General features: G+C 37.3%; 1 protein-coding gene across 3 annotated transcripts in view; it reads right to left on the bottom strand.

Annotated features, from left to right (window-relative positions):
• NBDY (negative regulator of P-body association) overlaps nt 1-26,318 on the bottom strand; it is a 95,991-nt gene extending 69,673 nt beyond the window's left edge. Inside the window, exons 1-2 of one of the 3 annotated variants that reach the window (XR_014075787.1) lie at nt 25,773-26,318; nt 23,992-24,128 (exon numbers count right to left, since the gene is read on the bottom strand). Coding sequence is in view for 1 of the 3 variants with exons in the window: in XM_081565522.1 (XP_081421648.1) it covers nt 25,802-26,008 (207 nt within the window). In the remaining 2 variants the exon portion in view is untranslated. Of the gene's footprint in view, nt 1-23,991; nt 24,129-25,772 lie in introns of those variants that run through there. The other 2 variants (XR_014075788.1, XM_081565522.1) reach the window with 2 other exon arrangements.
• Nucleotides 26,319-26,519: the final 201 nt, after the last annotated feature.

The following is a 26,519-nucleotide window of genomic DNA, read 5'->3' as shown; positions in this document are numbered from 1 at the left end:
AAATTTTGTAGAGTCACTTTGGCTAAGTTTCACAGTGACCTATGGTCCTGTTGTATTTTAAAAAATTTTTGGTGTTCCTTTGATAGGGCTTCACAAATTAAATTATAATAAAGTTCCTTTGACCTCTAGCTAACTTTGGGGTGCTTCACAGGGCCCCTGAGGCACCCCAAAGGGAGATATTAAACTAATTAGGTTCACATGGTATGTTAATAGAGAGGTATTGTCAAGTGAGTAATAAATTTTAAGTTGCATTATATGGTAAATGGTACAGATATTCTAGAGATTATATGGAGTTCCCAAAAGTCTAATATGTACAGGTGGAATATTATCAGTAATAATTGTAGTTATTTTCTGAAAGTATCGTATGTCACAGCAGCAACTGGGGTTACTTTATCAATTGCATTGTAATCAGATTTAAATGTGCTTTCTTAAGTCTTTTTGAAGACAGTTACGGTTTCACTCTAATGCTACTGCAAAAATGCCTCCTCTTAAAAATTTGTTAAAAAGGACTTTTGGAGAAATACAAGTTTCTGACTTTCCAAACATAATGCTGAACTGAAAATTGAAGAATTCTAATAGAACACCTGATGACTTCATAAAGCCCTTAACAAAAAGGATTAGTTACATAGGAATGAGTAAATAGGTAATTATGGTTGTAATTTTTATGGTTTCTATCTAAAAGGACTACCAGTTTACATCTGTGTTTTCTAGGTGTAAGAAAAATTTTCTTCTTCATTTAATTATGACTTGTAGTAATTTCTTGAAGAGATCTCTAGTCTTTCCCAAACTGTTGTTTTCCTCTATTTCTTTGCACTGATAGCTGAGGAAGGCTTTCTTATCTCTCCTTGCTATTCTTTGGAACTCTGCATTCAGATGGGAATATCTTTCCTTTTCTCCTCTGCTTTTCGCTTCTCTTCTCTTCCCAGCTATCTGTAAGGCCTCCTCAGACAGCCATTTTGCTTTTTTGCATTTCTTCTCCATGGGGATTTTCTTGATCCCTGTCTCCTGTACAATGTCACGAACCTCTGTCCATAGTTCATCAGGCACTCTGTCTATCAGGTCTAGTCCCTGAAATCTATTTGTCACTTCCACTGTATACTCATAAGGGATTTGATCTAGGTTATACCTGAATGGTCTAGTGGTTTTCCCTACTTTCTTCAATTTAAGTCTAAATTTGGCAATAAGTAGTTCATGATCTGAGGCACAGTCTACTCCTGGTCTTGTTTTTGCTGACTGTATAGAGCTTCTCCATCTTTGGCTGCAAAGAATATAATCAATCTGATTTCGGTGTTGACCATCTGGTTATGTTCACATGTAGAGTCTTCTCTTGTGTTGTTGGAATAGGGTGTTTGCTATTACCAGTGCGTTCTCGTGGCAAAACTCTATTAGCCTTTGCCCTGCTTCATTCTGTACTCCAAGGCCAAATTTGCCTGTTACGCCAGGTGTTTCTTGACTTCCTACTTTTGCATTCCAGTCCCCTATAATGAAAAGGACATCTTTTTTGGGTGTTAGTTCTAGAAGGTCTTGTAGGTCTTCATAGAACCATTCAACTTCAGCTTCTTCGGCGTTACTGGTCGGGGCATAGACTTGGATTACCGTGATATTGAATGGTTTGCCTTGGAAACGAACAGAGATCATTCTGTCGTTTTTGAGATTGCATCCAAGTACTGCATTTTGGACTCTTTTATTGACCATGATGGCTACTCCATTTCTTCTAAGGGATTCTTGCCCACAGTAGTAGATATAATGGTCATCTGAGTTAAATTCACCCATTCCAGTCCATCTTAGTTCGCTGATTCCTAGAATGTCGACGTTCACTCTTGCCATCTCCTGTTTGACCACTTCCAGTTTGCCTTGATTCATGGACCTAACATTCCAGGTTCCTATGCAATATTGCTCTTTACAGCATCGGACTTTGCGTCTATCACCAGTCACATCCACAGTTGGGTATTGTTTTTTCTTTGGCTCCATCCCATCATTCTTTCTGGAGTTATTTCTCCACTGATCTCCATTAGCATATTGGGCACCTACTGACCTGGGGATTTCATCTTTCAGTGTCCTATCTTTTTGCCTTTTCATACTGTTCATGGGGTTCTCAAGGCAAGAATACTGAAGTGGTTTGCCATGCCCTTCTCCAGTGGACCACTTCCTGTCAGACCTCTCCAACATGACCCATCCATCTTGGGTGGCCCCACACGGCATGGCTTAGTTTCACTGAGATAGACAAGGCTGTGGTCCATGTGCATGCAAAGATAGGCTCGATAAAGGACAGAAATGGTATGGACCTAACAGAAGCAGAAGATATTAAGAAGAGGTGGCAAGAATACACAGAAGAAGTGTACAAAAATGATCTTTACGACCCAGATAATCACGATGGTGTGATCACTCACCTAGAGCCAGACATCCTAGAATGTGAAGTCAAGTGGGCCTTAGAAAGCATCACTATGAACAAAGCTAGTGGAGGTGATGGAATTCCAGTTGAGCTATTTCAAATCCTGAAAGATGATGCTGTGAAAGTGCTGCACTTGATATGCCAGCAAACTTGGAAAACTCAGCAGTGGCCACAGGACTGAAAAAGGTCAGTTTTCATTCCAATCCCAAAGAAAGGCAATGCCAAAGAATGCTCAAACTACCGCACAATTGCACTCATCTCACATGCTAGTCAAGTAATGCTCAAAATTCTCCAAGCCAGGCTTCAGCAATACGTGAACCGTGAACTTCCAGATGTTCAAGCTGGTTTTAGAAAAGGCAGAGGAACCAGAGATCAAATTGCCAATATCCGCTGGATCATCGAAAAAGCAAGAGAGTTCCAGAAAAACATCTCTTTCTGCTTTATTGACTACGCCAAAGCCTTTGACTGTGTGGATCACAATAAACTGTGGAAAATTCTGAAAGAGATGGGAATACCAGACGATCTGACCTGTCTCTTGAGAAACCTGTATGCAGGTCAGGAAGCAACAGTTAGAACTGGACATGGAACAACAGACTGGTTCCAAATAGGAAAAGGAGTGCGTCTAGGCTGTATATTGTCACCCTGCTTATTTAACTTATATGCAGAGTACATCATGAGAAATGCTGGGCTGGAAGAAACACAAGCTGGGATCAAGATTGCTGGGAGAAATATCAATAACCTCAGATATGCGGATGACACCACCCTCATGGCAGAAAGTGAAGAAGAACTAAAGAGCCTGTTGATGAAGGTGAAGGAGGAGAGTGAAAAAGTTGGCTTAAAGCTCAACATTCAGAAAACTAAGATCATGGCATCTGGTCCCATCACTCCATGGAAATAGATGGGAAACAGTGGAAACAGTGTCAGACTTTATTATTTTGGGCTCCAGAATCACTGCTGATGGTGATTGCAGCCATGAAATTAGAAGACACTTACTCCTTGGAAGGAAGGTTATGGCCAACCTAGATAGCATATTTAAAAGCAGAGACATTACTTTGCCAACAAAAGTCCGTCTAGTCAAGGCTATGGTTTTTCCAGTGGTCATGTATGGATGTGAGAGTTGGACGGTGAAGAAAGCTGAGCGCCGCAGAATTGATGCTTTTGAACTGTGGTGTTGGAGAAGACTCTTGAGAGTCCCTTGGACTGCAAGGAGATCCAATCAATCCATCCTAAAAGAGATCAATCCTGGGTGTTCATTGGAAGGTCTGATGTTGAAGCTGAAGCTCCAATACTTTGGCCACCTCATGCGAAGGGTTGACTCATTGGAAAAGACCCTAATGCTGGGTAGGATTGGGGGCGGGAGGAGAAGGGGACGACAGAGGATGAGATGGCTGGATGGCATCACCGACTCGATGGACATGGGTTTGGGTAGACTCCGGGAGTTGGTGATGGACAGAGAGGCCTGGCGTGCTGCAATTCATGGGGTCGCAAAGAGTCGGACACGACTGAGCAACTGAACTGTAGTAATTTGGTAGATTATGCCTTTTGTGAGCAGAATTGGAACATTTATCTTTTTATCTCTACCTAGTTGATCCTGCCAGTAATATATGCTTGTCTCAAAAGATTAAGCCAAGCATAAATGTGCATGGCCACTACAATGGAACTGCAAATAGGTCATTAAATCAGTTATAGCTCCTTTGGCCACTCAATTACTACAACTGGATTACAACTAGTTATACAAATCATTGTTTAAATTTTTTTGTTTTCAAATAGTGCTTTGTGTCTCCCTGCTGCACTATGTCACTGTCAATGTTACTAGCTGCATTACTTATGTCCTGTCTAATTTATAAGACTGTTGTCTCTTGCAGTAACCAATGTATAATCAGACGTCCAAAAATATTTGTGTGAAATAACTGCAATAGTGTGATTCTAGGTATGGAAAGAAGCAACAAGGGAAAATGTCTCCTGGATTATAGTTAGACAGAATCCAGACAATTTTAAATTATTGATGGGGCCTGTTCCAAGACTTAACACCTGGAGGGACACATCAAGAATTTTGCCTGAACTAGGATAAGGCTCCCAGTGCTGTGGGACAAAAGTTGATCATGAAATGTCTTCCAAACATTGGTCAAATTCATGACCAAGAAGGGAAGACCTGAGGAATTGAATTGGCAATTGCAGCCCTTCAACATGAGCCAGTGAAACCCGAGGAAGATACCTGTCATCTAGCAATCATCACACTGCTGCCGCTTCCTATGGTGAACCCTGAGGAAATTCTGAGAATACAAGATTACAGACCCCCAGGCAGTTGTGCTGTGCTGTCCTTAGTCATTCAGTCTTGTCCAACTCTTTGTGACCCCATGGACTGCAGCCTGCTAGGCTCCTCTGTCTGTGGAATTCTCCAGGCAAGAATATACTAGAATGGGTATCCGTTCCCTTCTCCAGGGGATCTTCCCAACCCAGGAATCAAACTCAGGTCTCCTGCATTGCAGGCAGATTCTGTAAAGATTGAGCCACCAGGGAAGCCCCCAGATAGCTGAGGTACATATAAAGGAAATAATTTTAATGAGCCCTGACTCTTGCATCTTCCTATATTTACAATAGTACTACATTCCTTTAATATGAAATGCTGCCTCCTGGGTTTGAAGATCAGTATTTCTAAAGTCTACAATTGTAAAGTAGACACTTTCCAAAGAGGAACAAAAGGAAGACAAATCTTAACATGTGAAACATTGGCACTAATGGCAGACAGTCCCAGAAAGATCCATCTGATGAAGCAAAATGGTCGTCACCCTTTTTTTCCACAAGATTGTGGAATGGACTTTGACAGTGCGGAATTGTTGCAAAGAAGCCAATTCAGACTCCAAAATGGAAATATTTCTTTGACTTGCTTTTGTTATTACAATCATACATAACTGTTGTTGTTGTTCAGTCACCAACTCATGTTTGACTCTTTTTGACCCCATGGACTGCAGCACGGCAGGCTTCCCTGTCCTTCACTATCTCCCAGAGTTTGCTCAAACAGAGGTCCACTTATTTGGTGATGCCATCCAACCATCTCATTCTCTGTGGCCCCTTTCTCCTCATGTGCTCGATCTTTCCCAGCATCAGGGTCTTTTCCAATGAGTTGACTCTTCCCATCAGATGGCCAAAGTACTGGAGCTTCTTCAGGATGAGTACTTCCAATGAATATTCAGGACTGATCTCTTTAGGATTGACTGGTTTGATCTCCTTGCAGTCCAAGGGACTCTCAAGAGTCTCCTTTAGAATCACAATTAGAATGCATCAATTCTTCAGCACACAGCCTTCTTTATGGTCCAACTCTCACATCCATACATGATTACTGGAAAAAGCATAGCTACGACTATATGGACCTTTGATGGCAAAGTAATATCTCTGCTTTTTAATATGCTGTCTAGGTTTGTCACAGCTTTTCTTCCAAGGAGTAAAGGTCTTTTAATTTTGTGGCTGCAGTCCCTGTCCACAGTGATTTTGGAACCCAAGAAAATAAAATCTCACTTTTTACACTTTTTCCCCATCTATTTGCCATGAAGTCATGGGAGCGGATGCCATGAGCTTTGTTTTTTGAATGTCGAGTTTCAAGCCAGCATTTTTACTCTTCTTATTCACCTTCAAGAGGCTCTTTAGTTTCTCTTCACTTTCTGCCATTAGAGTGGTATCATCTGCATATCTGATGTTTTTGATATTTCTGCCAGCAAACTTGATTCCAGCTTGGGATTCATCCAGCCCAGCATTTCACATGACAAAATGTGCATATAACTTAAATGAACAGAGTAACAATATACAGCCTCAATGTACTTCCTTCTCAATTTTGAAGCAGTCCACTGTTCCATGCCTGGTTCTAACTGCTGCTTCTGGATCCACATACAGGTTTCTCAAGGGACAGGAAGGTGGTCTGGTATTTCCATCTCTTTAACAGCTTTCCACAGTTTGTTGTGATCCACACAGTCAAAGGCTTTAGCATAGTCAATGAAGTAGATTTTTTTTCTGGAATTCCCTTGCTTTTTCTATGATCCAGTGGATGTTGGCAATTTGATCTCTAGTTTCTCTGCTCTTTCTAAATTCAGCTGGTACATCTGGAATTTCTTGGTTCACATACTGTTAAAGCCTAGCTTGAAAGATTTTGAGCGCCATCTTGCTACCATATGAAATGAGTGCAACTGTATGGTAGCTTGAACATTCTTTCCCATTGTCTTTCTTTGGGATTGGAACAAAAACTGACCTTTTCAAGTCCTGTGGCCAATGGTGAATTTTGAAAAATTGCTAGTATACTGAGTGTACCACTGCCTGAATGTAAACTAATGTGCCTTTGTTCAGCTCATAGAGAGATAATCAGACCCTGCCGACCTGTTACCACATCTTGATATTGAAGCTTAAACTCCAATACTCTGACCACCTTAAGTGAAGAACAGGCTCATTGACAAAGACCCTGATGCTGGGAAAGACTGAAGGTAGGAGAAGGGGATGACAGAAGGTGACATGATTGGATGGCATCACCGATTCAATGGACAGGAGTCTGAGCAAGCTCTGGGAGTTTGTGATGGACAGGGAAACCTGGCATGCTGCAGTCCATGTGGTCACAAACAGTGGGACACAACTGAGCAAGTGAACTGAACTGAACACATCCTTTCTAGAGACTGACTCTTGGAGATGTTTTGTAAGACTGAAGACCCTTTTTACTTTACTTTTCACTGCCTCTCCTTCTCTGTTCTGCCTTTTGACTTTAGTTCCTCATTGCTTGTCTCTCTCTTGCTCCTTCTTACTCTATAAATGAACCTGGCATCCAGACCCTGACAAGATGCTTACTTTGAGACATTAGTCTGCCATCTTCTTGGTCATCTGGCTTCCCAAATAAAGTCATAATCCTTGCCTCAACACGCCATCTCTCAGATTCACTGGCCTGTTGTGCAGTGAGCACAGTGAGTATGGAGTCAGTAACAAGAAACAGATAGTTATACAGGTCCCAGTAGGGGATTATTGATAGAGAGGGAAACCTAGGAAACTTTGGAAGACCATTGTAAGTTAATGATGGATCAGGAAAGCTATTGGAATGTCATGGAATGAGGCAGGCTTTGTTATCTATAAAACCATAAATAAAATTATGAGACTTGCCCCAGGCCATTAGGTGACAGAAAAATGTCGACCCCCTTCTACTGATTTGAATCAGCATTAAGATAATCCTAGTTTGATATATCCATCTGAATGCAGAGTTGCAAAGAATAGCAAGAAGAGATAAGAAAGTCTTCCTAAGTTATCAATGCAAAGAAATAGAGGAAAACAATAGAATGAGAAAGACTAGAGATGTCTTCAAGAAAATTAGGCATACCAAGGGAACATTTCATGCAAAGATGAGCACAATAAAGGACAAAAATGGTATGGACCTAACAGAAGCAGAAGATATTAAGAAGAGGTGGCAAGAATACACAGAAGAAGTATACAAAATAGATCTTCATGACCCAGATAACCATGATGGCATGATCACTCACCTAGAGCCAGACATCCTGGAGTGTGAAGTCAAGTGGGCCTTAGGAAGAATCACTATGAACAAAGCTAGTGGAGGTGATGGAATTCCAGCTGAGCTATTTCAAATCCTAAAAGATGATGCTGTAAAAGTGCTGCACTCAACATGCCAGGAAATTTAGAAAACTCAGCAGAGGCCACAGGCGTGGGAAGGTCAGCTTTCATTCCAATCCCAATGAAAGACAATGCCAAAGAATGTTCAAACTACTGCACAACTGCACTCACCTCACAAGCTAGTAAAGTAGTGCTCAAAATTCTCCAAGCTAGCCTTCAACAGTATGTGAACCAAGAACTTCTAGATGTTCAAGCTGGATTTAGAAAGGCAGAGAAACCAGAGATTAAATTGCCAACCCCCGGTGGATCATTGAAAAAACAACAGAGTTCCCGAAAAACATCTACTTCTTCTTTATTGACTATGCGAAAGCCTTTGACTATGTGGATCACAACAAACTGTGGAAAATTCTTCAAGAGATGGGAATACCAGACCACCTTACTTGCCTCCTGAGAAACCTGTATGTGGGTCAAGAAGCAACAGTTAGAACTGGATATGGAACAACAGACTGGTTCCAAATTGGGAAAGGAGTATCTGAAGGCTGTTAATTATTGTCACCTTGCTGATTTAATTTAGATGCAGAGTACATCATAAGAAATGCTGGACTGAATGAAGCACAAGCTGGAATCAAGATTACCAAGAGAAATAGCAATTACCTCAGATATGCAGATGATACTACCCTTATGGCAGAATGTGAAGAGGAACTTAAGAGCTTCTTGATGAAGGTGAAAGAGGAGTGTGAAAAAGCTGGCATAAAACTCAACATTCAAAAAACTAAGATAATGCCGTCCAGTGCTATTACTTCATGGCAAATAGATGGGTAAACAATGAAAACAGTGACAACTTTATCTTCTTGGGCTCCAAAATCACTGCAGATGGTGACTGCATCCATGAAGTTAAAACCCCTTGGTTGAAAAGCTATGACAAACCTAGACAGCATATTAAAAAGCAGATACATTACTGTACCAACAAAGCTATGGCTTTCCCAGTAGTCATGTATGGATGTGAGATTTGGACCATAAAGAAAGCTAAGTGCTGAAGAATTGATGCTTTGGTTTTAGAGAAGAGTCTTGAGATCCCTTCAACTGCAAGGAGATCCAACCAGTCAGTCCTAAAGGAAATCAGTCCTGAATATTCATTGGAAAGGACGGATGCTAAAGCTGAACCCCTAATACTGTGGCCACATGATGTGAAGAAGTGACTCATTAGAAAAGACCCTGCTGTTGTGAAAGACTGAATGCAGGAACAGAAGGGGAAGACAGAGATTGGATGGCATCACTGACTTGATGAACATGAGTTTGAGCAAGCTCCAAGAGTTGGTGATGGACAGGGAAGACTGGCGTGCTGCAGCCCATATAGTCGCAGACTCAGACATGACTGAGCGAGTGAACTGTTTGATCTCATGGGGTCAGACACTCTTCTGCCTGTTATAACAGAGAAGCTAGTGATATTATTCTCAGGTCTATTTGAAGGCGGTCTTTCTCTTCTCCATTTTCCTTTGATTATAAAATTGCAGCCCACACAATCCTCAGGACAGAGTATACTCGCCTGTCAGCTTGCATCTCTCCCAAGCCTTCTATATTAATAAACCTACTTCATGCCTATCACTTTGCCTCTTGCTGAATTTGTTCTGCACTGAGAAACAAAGAACCTGAGCTCAGTTCATCCAGACACCAGGTGAGTGATTCTAATTAAAACACCATGGAGTCAAGTATCAATCAGGGTTTTGGGCAGGTTCAAGTCCCAGCACACGGGTTCAAGTCCCAGTCTGAGGTGCACGGTTTCAAGGGTGTGGAAAAAAGGGAACTTTCCTACACTGTTGGTGGGAATGTAAATAGGTACTGCCAGTATGGATATCAGTATGAAATTTCCTTACAAAACAAAACAGAACTATCATATGATCCAGTAATCCACTTCTAGGCATATATCTAGAGAAAACCATAATTCAAAATGATACATGCTATCCAGTGTTCACTGCAGCACTATTTATAATAGCCAGGATGTGGAAGCAACCTAAATGTCCATCAACAGTGGAATGGATAAAGAAGATGGGGTACATATGTACAATGGAATAATATTCACCCATAAAAAAGAATTAATTAATGCCATGTGTAGCAACATGGATGAACCTAGAGATTGTCCTACTGGCTTAAGTAAGTCAGACATAGAAAGAAAGATATCATAGGACATTGCTTATTTGTGTAATCTATGAAAATGGTAAAAATGTATGTATTTACAAAACAGAAATAGAGTCACATATGTAGAAAAAAAACTTATGGTTACCAAGGGCTGTGGGGGGAGGGTTAAACTGCAAGATTGGGATTGACACATACACACTACTATATATAAAACAAATAACCAGCAAATACATACTGTATAGCACAGGGCACTCTACTCAATACTCTGTAATGATCTATATGGAAAAAATCTAAAAAAGAGAAGATATATGTGTATGTAAAACTCATTCACCTTGCTATACATAAACTAATACAACATTTTAAGTCAACTATACGCCAATAAAATTTTTTTTCGAATATAATCTCTAGGTATTTGAAAATGTACTTGATATTTAGAGTTGTTCTAAATTAAGTGATGGAAATTTATTGAATAGCTAGGTCATTCCCGAATGAAATAAGACACTGAAGTATCAATTACTAAACAGAGTTTGGTGCCACCCTGAGATATTCTCTTTGAGAAAGCACATGTTTTTAGAAATCTTTGGTATTTATGTTTACTAATCTATAGAATACTGGTGTAAAAGATAGTTTATGGTTGCTTAAGGAAAGTAGGGTGTGTGTTTTGAACAAAAGAAGGTATGAGGAGGGGAACTACATTTTTGTCCTACAGTTGGTTGCTCTTAAATGGAAAGAAAAGGGACAAAGTAATATAGATACAAAAAGTTGTAAAAGATTTGTGGAAAAAGAAAAGGAAATTTAATTGAATAAATGGATTTTGCTGGGAATAGGTTGGGGCAAGAATGGAGTTAGTTTCTCTCTCCAAAGTTCTCTTGAAATGCTGTTTTTAATAACAGATTGTATGAGTTTCTTTGCCTTTAAGTGATCTGTATTTGCTTTTGAGATCTTAATTTTGTATAAAGAATAAGTATTATCTCACAGTGACCTATGATCTTATTTGACCAAGTGTTTTGAAACTTTCTGATGAACTTCCCAAATAATGAATTTAATTAAATTTCTTTTGACTTCCAGCTAACTTTGAGATGCTTTACAGGGCCCCTGAGGTATCTTAACAAAAATATTTAACTAGTATTATTTGCTATGTTAAATCATGTGAAGAACATTATCATACGAGCAATAAACCTACTTAAAATATATTATATGGATGAATGGTATTAATGTAGACATTTTAAAAATTATGTAAAGTTTCTGAAACTTGGACACGTCCTATCATAATGCTATAGCTCTAGCTGTTATCTTGAAATGTATGTCACAGCAGTAACCAAGGTTCTTTATCAATTACACTGTAATCAGATGTTTAACCATGTGTTTTAAGGGTACAACATAAATTGGTTAGAACCAACTAGGTCCATGATGGTAGAAGATTCGACTTCCAGTAGACCTTGAGCTCATCTATATGCTCACTGTAACACATCAGTATGCTAAATGACACACCCACAGATGCCATGGCAGTTCTGAGGCAGACCATAAGAGGCCAGAAGTGTGCAGTGGCCCAATTCTTGGAAATTCCTGCCCCTTCGCCTAAATAGTTGGAATAATGATTTCAGTCATTAGTCTATGAAATTACCCAGCCCATAAAACCAACCACGCCATATTTCAGAGTCGTTCATCTTCTGAAATAGCCCATACTCTATCTGTGAAGTGCGTTTCCCTCAGGGCTTCTTCTCTATGAAGTATGTATCTCCCTAAATAAACCTTTTACTTGAAAACAAAACAAAAAACACCTCTTCTGAGAGGGCGAGAAATGAACAACTAGCCAGGCTAGGTAAATTCTCTGAGGCAAGAAAATATCATGGTAGAATAGACATGAGAACTCCCTTTAATGCTGAGAGCTTCTACAAACAAATAATTTAGACAAAGAATAAGATGCTATTTATAAACTGTAGTTCCACCTGTGTCCAAAAAATGTGACTATTTCCCAAAGGGAAAGTAACAAGTATCCACATGGCTAGTTATAAAATCACCGAAGGGCATCAAAGCCTTGTATTCTGAAATCTCCTGACAGCATTCTTTAACAAGAAAGTTCAAGAACAATTTGACATCATGAACCACCTAGTATAAGACACTGGGAAGAATAAAACTTCACTTCAGTGATATTCCTTGACAAAAGTACATAAGCTGAATCTACTCATGAGAAACATCAGACAAACTGAAATTGAAGGACATTCTATAAAATAACTGTTATCTTCAAAAACATTTTTTTAAACAAAGGAAGTCTAAGAAATTATTGCAGATTAAAAGAAACCAAGCAAACATAACAACTAAATGCAACCATAAGATTCTAGTTTGGATCCTGGACCAGATTTTCTTTTCTTGTTTTTTATCTATAGTACATTTATTGGCATAATTGGTAAAAAATCAATAGTGTTTAGGAAAGACATAATGAAGTGTTTAGGAGTCATGAGGCAACTTACTGTCAAATGTTTCAAAAATATATGTGTACACGTATAGAGATAAATGTATAACCATAACTATAAAACATAAACAATCATAATTCTTAATATTTATCCAAAGGAACTGAAAACTTATATCCACACAAAAACCTGCACATGGCTGTTTATAGCAGCTTCATTCATACTTGCCAAAACTTGGATGCCAGCTACAGTAGGTAAATGGATAAACTGGTACATCTAGACCATGGAATGTTATTCAGCATTGAAAATAAATGAGCTATCAGGCCATGGAAAGACATGGAAGAATCCTGTGTATATTACTAAGGGAAAGAGGTCAATCTGAAAAGGCTACATACTATATGGGTCCAACCGCACAATATTCTGAAAAAGGTAAAACCATGGCGGCAATAAAAAGACCAGTGTTTGCTACGGGTTCAGAGGGCAGGATGAATAGGTGCAGCATAGAGAATTTTTCAGGCACTGAAAATACTCTGTATGATGAATACGTCATTATACATTTGTCCAAATTCAGAATATATAACACCAAGAATATATATCATTCAAGAGCAAAAATGTACCTATGTACTTTGAATGCAAATGATGTGTCAATGTAGGTTCATCAGTTGTGAAAATGTACCATTCTGGTACTAAATGTTAATAATGGAGAAGGCTATGCATGTGTAGGGGCAGTGAGCATATGGGAAATCACTGTTCCTTCCTCTCAGTTTTGCTGTGAACTTAAAACTGTTCTTAAAAATGTCTTTAAATAAAATCAACTAACTTAGCATCATCAATAATGAATGGGACCAAATGGCATTTTGTGTCCCCTGATGTGATGCAATAGCAAGGACACAGCATCACCTATGCAGTCTTCTTACTAAAAATGTTTAAATTAATCTTGGTGAAGCAGACATGTTCAGATTGTGGGATGAATGCAGGATAACTGCCTGGATTTGTCAAAACTGCCAATGTTATGAAAAATATAAAGAAAAAAATTGTCTGTCTTAGTCGTTCAGTTGTGTCTGACTCTTTGCAACCCCATGGACTGTAGCCTGCCAGGCTCCTCTGTCCATGGGATTGTCCAGGCAAGAATACTGGAGTGGGTTGCCATTTCCTTCTCCAAAAAGAAAAGAATGAGAAGGCACTATTTTAGATTTTATAAGACTAAAGAGATGTGACAGCTAAATACAGTGTATGATTCTTGACTGGATCCTGGATCAAAACAAATAAAAAGATATAAAAGATATTGTTAAGACAATTGGGGAACTTTGACATCAATGGTATATCAGATAATTGTATCAAAGTTGAATTTTTCTGAATGTAATGTCCTTGTTCTTAAGAGATACTCTTTGATGTATTTAAGGCTTAAGTGTCAGGATATCTGCAAGTTACTTTCAAATGGTTTAGCAAAAAAGTGTGTGTATGTGTGTGTGTGTGTGTGTGTGTGTGTGTATCTACAAAGAGAAAGAAAAACATATGTAGAAAAACAAATGATGTATCTACACAAAGGATGTCTTTTGACATTCCTGAAGAGTTGGAGTATTATAAAATTTAAAAAAAAATTGTGAAGAAAATAATGTTTGAAGCTATAAAGCTTATTCTTAATTCTAATTATAATCCTGCTGGTAAATTCAGAAGTAAACCAGTGTATTCAATTTTTTGGCAGAATATTTGCTGAAAAATAAAAGAAAGGGAAAAAAAGAATTAAGTAAAAGAATGGAAAAAAGAAATATCACCCAAAAGGAAGTCTATCAGACAAAATAGAACTTAAATTCAAGTGAGTCACTAAAAATGATAAAAGGTGTATCTATTTTAGACTTGTATGAACATAATAATAAATCCTTGAATATATATAAACTACAAGAATTTATACAACTACAGTGGAAGATTTTAAATTGGTTTCAATAATTGATAAATGTAGTAAAGAGAATTAATAGTGATATAGAAGACATTCAATACAATCAATAAGTTTAACAGACATTTACAGAATACTACATGAAACAATTAGAATACACAAAATATTTTCGAGCACACATGAAACACAAATTGATCATGCTCTTTAAAACATGTGCAATTAAATAGAAAAGTAACAAAATGCTAAGCTAAAAAATATCCATGTGCACTGAAGGAAGAAATAAAGCTATCCCTGTTTGCAGATAACATGATACTACATGTAGAAAATCCTAAAGATGCCGTCAGTAAACTACTAGAGCTCATCAATTGTCAGTAAAGTTGCAGGATACAAAATAAATATATAGAAATCTGTTGCATTTCTATACACTAACAATGAACTCTCAGAAATTAAGGAAACAATCCCATTCACTATTGCATCAAAAAGAATGAAATACCTAGAATAAACCCACCTATGGAGGCAAAAGACCTGTACTCTGAAAACTATGACACTGATGAAACTGAAGACAAATAGATGGAAAGATATACCATGTTCTTGGATTGAAAAAATAAATATTATTAAAATGATTATACTACCCAAGGCAGTCTACAAATTCAATGCATTTCCCTATCAAAATATCAATGGCATTTTCCACAAAACTAGAACAAAAAAATCTTAAAATTTGTATGGAAACACAAAAGGTCTCAAATAGTCAAAACAATCTTGAGAAAGAACAGAGAAAAACATGCTCCCTGACTTCAGACTATATTACAAACCTACAGTAATCAAAACTATGTGTAACACAAAAACAGAGGTGTAGATCGACAGAAAACCCAAAAACAAACCCACAGTCACAATAAATTAATCAATGACAAAGGAGGCAAGAATACACAGTGGAGAAAAGACATTCTCTTCAATAAGTGGTGCTGGGAAATCTGGACAGCTACATGTAAAAGAATCAAATCGCAACATTCTCTAACATCATATACAAAAATAAACTCAAAATGGATTAAAGACCTAAATGTAACACTGGATACTATGAAACTCCCAGAGAAAGACTTAGGCAAAACACTCTGACATAAATTGTACAACATTTTTTTTAATCTGTCTCTTAAAAGAAACAAAGGCAAAAATAAACAGATAGGACCTAATCAAATTTTAAAAGTTTTTGAACAACCAAGGATACTATCAATAAAATGAAAAGACAACCTACTGAATGGGAGAAAATATTTGCAAATGATATGACCAATAAGGGATTAATATCCAACATATATAAACAGCTTATACAATTCAACATCATAAAAACAACCCAACTTAAAAATGGGAAGAATAAGATAGACATTTTTCCAAAGAGAAAATGCAGATGGCCAACAGGCACAAGAAAACATGTTCAGCATTGCTAACCTTCAGGGAAATGGAAATCAAAACCACAATAAGATATCACCTCATACCTGCCAGAAGGGCTATCATCAAAAAGAAACACAAAAAATATTGGAGAATATGTGAAGAAAAGGGACCCTTGTACACTGTTGGTAGGAACAGAAATTGGCACAGACACTGTGGAAAACAGTCTGAAAGTTTCTCAAAAAACTAAAAATAGAACTACCATTGTTGCTGTTGTTTTGGCTCTAAGCCCTGTTCAACTCTTTTGCGACCCTATGGACTGTAGCCCGCCCGGCTCTTCTGTCCAAATTTCCCAGGCAAGAATACTGGAGTGAGTTGCCATTTCCTTCTTCAGGGGATCTTCCCAAACCAAGGATCAAACCAGTATCTCTTGCATTGGCAGGCAGATTCTTTACTCAGCCACCAGGGAAGCCCACAATGGACTACTACTTGGCCATAAAAAAGAATGAAATTTTGCCATCTACTGCAACATGGATGGACATGGAGGGTATTATGCTAAGTGAAATAAGTCAGACAGAGAAAAACAAGTACTGTATGGTATCGCTTATATGTGAAATTAAAAAAAAAACTAGTGAATATAACAAAAAAAGGGGCTTCTCAAGTGGCACTAGTGGCAAAGAATCCACCTGCCAATGCAGGAGATGTGGCTTCAATCCCTAGGTCAGGAAGATCCTCTAGAGGAGGGCATGGCAACCCACTCTAGTATTCTTGCCTGTAAAATCCCATGGACAGTGGAGCCTGGTGGGCTAGTCCATAGGTTTGCAAAGAGTTGGACACAACTGAGTGACTTAGCACACGCACATAACAAAAAAGGAATAGACTCACAAATATAGAGAACAAACTAGTGGTTACCAGTAGGGAGAAAGGGGAGGTACAAATTATTGGGTGTAAGATAGATTCAGTGATGTATCATACAACATGGCAAGTATAGCCAATATTTTGTAATGACTGTAACTGGAAAGTATCTTTAAAATGTTTAAAGTTTTTTTCAAAATATATCCATGTACCCACATCTTGGTTTCCAAATACCATCTCCCGCAAAATGGTACCAGAGATCCATAGAGAAATTGGCAATGAAGCAGGGAATACAAAACAAGCATAAAAGTTAAAAAGTAAGAAAATGCTGAAGTCAAGTATGTATCAAAAAATCATGGGAATATGTCAAATGGACAGAGAATCCAGCTTGAATAGGCTGCCACTGGGTCAATTTGAGCATTAAAATAAATAATGATAGCAATAGCATACTCATGAAATAAAATAAAAATCTATGTGTCCAAACCAATATAAACAAATAAATAAATAAATGGAGGAGGAAAAAACCTCTTCCTTGACGCAGAATACAAAGTAATAAACGTAGTGAAAACGATGACATTTGAAAATGATCATTTTAGGATCTCCCCGGTGGCGCAGTGGGTAAGAATCCACCTGCCAATGCAGGGGACACAGGTCAGATCCCTAGTTCAGGAAGATTCCACGTGCCACAAACCAACTAATCCTGTGCACCACAACCACTGAGCCCACACTCTAAAGCTCACAAGCTTCAACTACCGAGCCCATGTGCTGTTACTGCTGAAGCCCATGAGCTCTAGGGCCCAAGAGCTACAACTACTGAGCCTGTGTGCCACAACCACTGAAGCCCGTGAGCCTAGAGCCTGTGCTCTGTAACAAGAGAAGCCACGGCAGTGAGAAGTCCAGGCACTTCAATGAAGAGTAGCCCCCGCTCATCGCAACTAGAGAAAGCTCATGCAAAAGCAACAAAGACCCAGTGCGGCCAGAAAGAAAGAAAGAAAATGACCATTTTGCAGCCATTAAGGTAATAACTGATTCAGTCAAGAATTATCAATGGATATTAAAGCCAGTGGATTTTAGTTTGATGAGGAATAGGATACCTACACAGTTTCAAAGTACCCCAAGCAAATTTATTAACTATAAAGCAGAAAATGGAAACTTAGAGTGGATTAATTTAGTAAACATCATCTTCACCAAGTAATGAAGGTTAACATTTCTTCTAAGGGGTCAAATCAGCATTATGTGCCACTGATATGCTGCCCTAAGAACAATACATTACTTCTCTGACATTCCTGCCAAATTCCATAATATAAATACAATAATGAGGAATGGGCACACAGATTTAAGTTTAGGAACAACCTATAAAACAATTGTCTACAATTGTCCAGAAATCTTTAAACTGTCATTGTCATCAAAGACAAAGAAAGGTTGAACTGTTCCAGGTTAAAGAAAACTGAAGAAACATGGAAACTAAATGCAGCACATCATCCTCGATTGAAACTTTGATCAAGAAAATACATTATTTGGACAAACTGGTCAAAGTGCAATATGGTCTAGATAATAATATTGGAACACTAATTTATGATGTACTACAAAGCTATAGTAATCAAAAGAGCATGGTGCTGACAAAAACAGACACATAGACCTTGGAACAGAACTGAGAGTCCAGAATAAAACCTTGCATATACAGTCAACTAATGTTTGACAAGGGATTCAAGGGTACTAAATGGAGAAAAGATAGTCTATTTTATAAATAATGCTGAGAAAACTGAATATTCACATGAAAAAGAATAAAACTGGAGCCCAATCTTACACCACTGGCAAATATTAATTCAAAACAGATTAAAGACAAGGAAAGACTTAAAGACTTAAAATTCCTAGAAGCAAACAGGGAAAAAGCTTCTTGACATTTGTCTTTGCGGTGATTTTATGGAAATGACACCCAAAACATAAGCAACAAAAGCAAAAAATAAACAAATGGGACTACATCAAACTAAAAAGCTTCTGCACAGCAAAAGAAATGATCAAAATGAAAAAGCAGAATCCAGATAGGAAAAGAAGAAGTAAAACTCTGTTTGCAGATGACATGATCCTCTACATAGAAAACCCTAAAGATTCTACCAGAAAATTACTAGAGCTAATCAATGAATATAGTAAAGTTGCAGGATATAAAATTAACGCACAGAAGTCCCTTGCATTCCAATACACTACCAATGAGAAAACAGAAAGAGAAATTAAGGAAACAATACCATTCACCATTGCAACAAAAAGAATAAAATACTTAGGAATATATCTACCTAAAGAAACAAAAGACTTATATATAGAAAATTATAAAACACTGATGAAAGAAATCAAAGAGGACACAAACAGATAGAGAAATATATCGTGTTCATGGATCGGAAGAATTAATATAGTGAAAATGAGTATACTACCCAAAGCAATCTATAGATTCAATGCAATCCCTATCAAGCTACCAACAGTATTCTTCAGAGAACTAGAACAAATAATTTCACAATTTGTGTGGAAATACAAAAAACCTTGAATACCCAAAGCAATCTTGAGAAAAAAGAATGGAACTGGAGGAATCAACCTACCTGACTTCAGGCTCTACTACAAAGCCACAGTCATCAAGACAGTATGGTACTGGCACAAGGACAGACATATAGATCAGTGGAACAAAATAGAAAGCCCAGAGATAAATCCACACACCTATGGACACCTTATCTTCGACAAAGGAGGCAAGAATATACAATGGAGAAAAGACAATCTCTTTAACAAGTGGAGCTGGGAAAACTGGTCAACCACTTGTAAAAGAATGAACCTAGAACTCTTTCTAACACGATAAAGATGACTCAACATCTTGAGTTAGAATACCTGCAAATTGATCTCAGTTTCTTATAAAATAGATTTTGTTTTGTTTTGTTTTGCTTTTTCAATAGTGATCAGTAGAGGATATTGGTCAAGAGCTAAAGCTCAGGATTCGTACACAAAAATAAACTCAAAATGGATTAAAGTTCTAAATGTAAGACCAGAAACTATAAAACTCCTAGAGGAAAACATAGGCAAAATACTCTCCAACATAAATCACAGCAGGATCCTCTATGACCCACCTCCCAGAATATTGGAAATAAAAGCAAAAATAAACAAATGGGACTTAATTAAAATTAAAAGCTTTGGCACAACAAAGGAAACTATAAGCAAGGTGAAAAGACAGCCTTCAGAATGGGAGAAAATAATAGCAAACGAAGCAATGGACAAACAATTAATCTCGAAAATATACAAGCAACTCCTGCAGCTCAAATCCAGAAAAATAAACGACCCAATCAAAAAAATGGGCCAAAGAACTAAACAGACATTTCTCCAAAGACATACAGATGGCTAACAAATACATGAAAAGATGCTCAACATCACTCATTATTAGAGAAATGCAAATCAAAACCACAATGAGGTACCATTTCACACCAGTCAGAATGGCTGCTATCCAAGAGACTACAAGCAATAAATGCTGGAGAGGGTGTGGAGAAAAGGGAACCCTCTTACACTGTTGGTGGGAATGCAAACTAGTCAGCCACTATGGAGAACAGTGTGGAGATTCCTTAAAAAACTGGAATAGAACTGCCATATGACCCAGCAATCCCACTGCTGGGCATACACACCGAGGAAACCAGAATTGAGAGACACGTGTACCCCAATGTTCATCGCAGCACTATTTATAATAGCCAGGACATGGAAGCAACGTAGATGTCCATCATCAGATGAATGGATAATGAAGCTGTGGTACATATACACAATGGAATGTTACTCATCCATTAAAAAGAATACATTTGAATCAGTTCTATTGAGATGGATGAAACTGGAGCCCATTATACAGAGTGAAGTAAGCAAGAAAGAAAAACACCAATACAGTATACTAATGCATATATATGGAATTTCAAAGATGGTAATGATAACCCTATATGTGAGACAGAATAAGAGACACAGATGCATAGAACAGTCTTATGGACTCTGAGTGAGGAGGTGAGGGTGGGACATTCTGAGAGAATAGCATTGAAACATGTATATTATCATATGTGAAACAGAACACCATTCCAGGTTCGATGCATGAGACAAATGCTCAGGGCTGGGGCAATGGGATGACCCAGAGGGATGGGATTGGGAGGGGGTTCAGGATGGGGAACACATGTAAACCCATGGCTGATTCATGTCAATGTATGGCAAAAACCACTACAATATTGTAAAATAATTAGCCCCCAACTAAAATACATAAATTAAAAATAAATAAATAAATAATGAAAAAGCAATCTGTGGAATGGGGAAAAAACATTTTAAAACACACATCTGATAAGAAATTAATATCCAAAATATATAAGGGACTCATACAACTCAGTATCAGAAAAACAAATAATCTATAATTCAAAAAGGTGCAAAAGACCTAAATAGACATTTTCCCAAAGACATACAGATTGCCAACAGGTACATGAAAAGGTACTAAACATCATTAATCATCAAGGAAAAGGAAATCAAAGCCACAGTGAGATATCTCACACTTTTTAGAATGGCTGTTAACAAAGACAGGAGATAAAAAATGCCTGTGATGATACAGAGAGAAGTGAACCCTTGCATATTCCTTGATGGGAATGTGAAGTGAAATATCTACTATGGAAAGCAGTATGGAGGTTCCTTAAAGAATTAAAAATAGAACTACCATATGATCCATCAATTCCACTTCTGGGTATGTCTGAGGAAATGAAATCACAATCACGAGATATTTGCAATCCCTATTTTGCTGCATCATTCTTTACAATAAGCAAGATGTGGAAACAATCTAAGTGTCACTGACAGATTAATGGACAAAGAAAATGTTATACACACACACAGGAACATTATTCAGCTATAAAAAGAAGGGACTTATGATATAGTAGATAAATCTTGAGGGTATCAGGCTAAGTGAAGAAAAAGATAAATACTGAATGCTCTTACTTATACATGGAATCTAAAAAAAAAAAAAAAAAAAAAAACTGAACTCATAGAAACAGAGAGTACATTGGTGGTTTCCAGAGATGGGAGGGTAGGAGAAATGTATAAAGGTGGTCAAAGGATATAAACTTTCAGTTGTAACACAAATAAATTCCGAGGAGCTAATCTACAGCATGATGTATATTATACTACAACACTATAGTTACAATATCAATATATAGTTACATAACTATAGTTATAGTATCGTTAATACTATAGTATAGTGAGTATAGTTAACAATTCTGTGTTGTATACTTAAAAGTTGCTAGGACAGTAGATCTTACAAGTTCTCATCACACAAAAAATACTAATTATATTATATGACTGATGTCTTATCTGATCTTATTTTGTAATATATACATTTAGCAAATCATCACACTGTACTGTACACTTTAAACTTACACTGTTATATGTCAAATATATTTCAATAAAGCTAGGGGGAAAAAAGAACTATAATAGAGCTTACATTGTCCATTTGAAATATATGTTCTCCCAAAGTCATCCCTTTTTCAATAAGTATGAGTGGATAATCTTGATAATAAAGGTTTATGAAACAAAAATTTGGAACAATATCCAATTTCTATTTTGATACAGGTACTGAGGTTATGTAAGAGAAAGGTATTATTCTGATAAAATACACATTGAAGTATTTACAAGTAAAGAGCTTGAAGTCTCCAAGTTACTCTTAAACAGTTCAAAGAGAAAGAAGGAGACAGGAAGATGGGGAGGTAGAAGACAGGCTAAGGGGCAGGGGAGGGAGACAACAGTAAAGGGAAAGATAAAAGGGGAATGAGAGGGAGAAGCAGAAATAGAGAATTATAAAGAAAACGTGGCAAAATGGTAATTGGTGAACCTGGATAAAGAGTGTATGGGAGTTCTTTGTAATATTCTTACAATTTTTCTTTAGGTGTAGAATTAGATCAAAATAAAACATGTATACCCATGGTGGATTCATGTCAATGTATGGCAAAACAAATACAATATTGTAAATTTAAAAAATAGAAAATGAACTAATTAAAAAAATCATATAGATCATATATAAAAAAAAGATTTAAAACCACAAGTATAAATATCAACAATAACTCCATCATTGAACAGCATAATCACAGTTTTCCTAAGTATTTAATGAAATAAAAAGTCTTATATTGCTGAAATCTAATGAGATGAGGAGTCAGTGTATAATTTTGCTTTTTGTTACCAGAAGAATAAAAAACATTAAATATTTTAAAATAGAAAATAAAGTGAAGTTTAACTGTAATTGGATTAATGATTTCACAGTATGATTTCTAAAAAAGATATCCATGTTTGTAAATTAAAAAAACCCAAATAACTCATGAGTCAAAAAATAAATCTTAAGAGCAATTATAAAATAATAATTGAATAATAATAAAAATACTCCATATAAAAACCTGTGAAATTATTCTAAAGTAGTACATAGTAGAAAACTTATGGTTATACATTCTTATTTTAGAAAAGAATATTTAAAATTACTGAGCTAATGGTCCAAATAAATTAGAAAAAGAGCAAACAAAAAGAAAATAAAAGGAAAAGTTATTAAAATAAGAGACAGAATATTCAATGGTAGGGCCTGATGAAACCAGAAGCAAGAAATATATTAGAAAACTGAATACTGTAATTTATCACACAGTCTTAGTCTCATGTTTATGGAGAAAAAAACTCCATGTGATCAGTATTTGGAGAAGAAGCTCCATATTCATCCATAATAAAAGCTCTTAACAAACTAAGAATATAAAGGAACTACATAGCCTGACAAAGAAAATCTACTAAAAATGGTGAAACATTTATAAAATTCCCTTGTAAATTCAGGAGCAAGAAAAAGAATCCTCGATCACTGCTACTATATCTTATTATACCAAAGATCCTAGCTAACACAGTAGGACAAATTAAAAAATAAATATTGGAAAGGAAGAAATTTCCATTATTTATAATATAATTAATTAACAGAAAATACAGAGAATCTACAAATGTTAGAACAAACATAAATAAGAAAGTTCACAGCATATAAAATCAGTATGTTACAATATCAATCATATTCCCATTTACCAGCAATAATCTGAAAATGTGGTTTAAAAGATACATTTCACAGTGATACCAGAAACTATAAGGTAATTAAGAGTGAATATAACAAAACAGCTTATAGATAGCATTATTATTATATGGTATATATGGTTTCACATAATGTAGAAAATGGTTTCAATTTATCATTGGTGCTAGCTTTTTGTTTGGCTAACAATTTTAATGTGTTATAATCAACTCTTATTCCTCCTCCTTCTTTAGTAAGTTTTTGGTAAAGAGATTACCTTAAAAATCACAACTTCCTGGTGCAGGACATCAGAAAAAGCAGGGTGGCAATGTCAATAATCTTCATTGTCTTCACTGAGTGAACTATTTTATGAATACACCGAGGAAATGGAGTCATACTGAAATCCCTCATAGCCTGAAAAATAATAAAATAAGGTTAAATCATTTCTTCTTTTACTGTCCCTCTCTTTCCCATGGCCTCCTCGAGTCCTTATGTTCTACCACACCCCCATTTCAGTTATTTCAGTTATATATCCCTGAAAAACAGTTATACAGACAGTATTAGAAGGGATCTATTGCACAGCAATTAAGAGCATAGTCTCTGGGAAGTTTTGTAGAACAGTGTCTGGCACATAAAGATGTTCAGTAAATGTTTGTTATTATAATTTCAATGATTTGAATCACTGGAGGAAATTACATATTTCTTGCATTTTTTGCCCTATACAACCTCCTTTGTTTTCTGTTTAAGCACTCCTATTCCTATGGTTCCCCTCTACCCCAACTCTACCCCTTTGAACAGAGGTAAAGTTGAGGGAAATCAGGTAGTAAGGAATGACTGAGTGAAGCTTTCAAGCACAATGGAGCTCATTCTTTTACTATGCACTACCATCAAGCCCCAAGTCCAGAACTTCCTTAGTTGCCACTGTAATCCCATCAAACATTGACCTATTCATTCAATAGCTGTTTCCCTCCTATGTGCTTTAGTTATCTAACCCCTACAGTTCCCAGCATAATGCTTTAGTCCACTGCAACAGCTCCTTAAAGGTTTATTGTATAAATGAAGAAAGTATGCCATGTCTCATCTGGAGTATAAGAATCTATGAGTTTTGAGTCAGACCTTATTTTTCGCATTCTGTAAACTCATCTAAATTGAGGATTGTTTTCCTGATAGTAAAAACCGGACTCCTAAAATATACCATTTCCTTGAAAATCTTCAATGGTTTCCACTGCTTATGGATTAAACTGCATACCCCTTAGCATAAATATTCAACCCCTGCAACACTATCTCACCTCCTAGTTTTTCTCATACACTCAGAATTATAGACAAGCTTTTCCTAGCACAAGCCTGCCTTGGGGCTTTTGTTCTGGAAAAGCTAGGCCAGAAAAGCATTCCCGCCCCCTCCACAAGGCAGATGTCACTCATCCTTTAAGGCCCACCCAAAGTTACCCCTTCCTCTTTGATGGCTCAAGGTCCATCCCCCAAGCTTCCTGAATAACTTGAGCAAGCAAATATTATGGTACTTGGGTTTGATTTACTATATTATATTTTTTAAATCATTAAATTCTCCTGTTATACACAGAGAAATATACAACTCTGAAGGCTCACTTTAAAATACTCTGTTAGCACAAACCTATGGCTATAGGAATTAGGCCTTCAATACAATGGCGTTATTGATCTTGAACCAGGCATTTTTTGAATGGAAAAGCTTCAAATATACACAAAAGTAGCAAGAATAGTTTAATGAATCCCCATGTATATATCACTCAGCTTTAACAATTATCAAGTCATTAACATTTGTACCCCTCACCTGGGCCCAACTGACTTTTAAGCAAATCAACAGATACGTCTACTGAAAAATATATTTAAAAATAATTACTTAATGTTATTAAATATCCATAAATTCACCCCCACGTATTTTGTGAAAGGGCTATTTAATGCCTGCATTTTTTTTTCAATTTTGAAATCGTGAAAAGAATAGGGAAAGGGAGAGGGAGATCTGAGGAAATGCATAATTAAGTTTGAGAGAGCCTGGTTGTCCCAAATGAGAAAGAATCTGACCTGGTTTAGGATGGAAGAAGTATATTGTACTACTTCTCCGGAGGAGGTGGATGAGACTTCAGGCCCGGTGATGCTGGAGGAGGTGTGGAAGGGAGAGTGGTGTTACCTCCGTTAGGGGTTCCTTCTGGATAATCCCAACGTGGAGCTAGGAGGCAGCGCTTTTTTGGAGGCTTCGTTTCCCGCGTGTTTCCAGGTGGGAGCGTGGATCTCCCGGAGGTACAAGGTTGGTCCCCCATAAGGATTATAGGACCTGGGTGTCAGCTCTCTCCAGTGGGCCCTGGCGAGGCCAAGAGACCTGAGATGGCGGCGGGTCCCCTCCAGGCACAGATCTTCCTCTGGGTTTCGCTCTTTCCGTATTTCCTGTATCCTGAGACGTATATCCCCTCTCTGCCTCCGCCCTCGCTCCCTACCCCACCCTATTTTAACGTTTCTGCAAGGATGGGTCTTAAAAAAAAAAAAGAAGCGTTTATTTAATAGAATGTCTCCCTCGCCCCCAGTGTAACTAAATCTGTGAACAGTCTTATACTATCTATGCAATTCTAAGATTAGAACAAATACAGGTTTACTCTTAAATGCCAACATCTGCATAGATTGCGGAAAGGCGCTGCGTGTGGGGGCGGGAGTGTTTGTGTGGAGAACAAAGGTGATTGAAATGCTAAAAGCTTTACGTTCTAGTTGTAGAAGCACAACAGAGTCATGAAACTACCTACGACCCTTTAGAAAGCAATATACAAACGTCTTACTTGA

This window comes from Giraffa tippelskirchi, chromosome X (assembly GCF_054371585.1).
Source record: "Giraffa tippelskirchi isolate mGirTip1 chromosome X, T2T-mGirTip1v1.2.pri, whole genome shotgun sequence".
NCBI lineage: Eukaryota > Metazoa > Chordata > Mammalia > Artiodactyla > Giraffidae > Giraffa > Giraffa tippelskirchi.
Note: the sequence above shows the minus strand (reverse complement) of the source record. Positions and strands in the feature narration are given on the sequence as shown.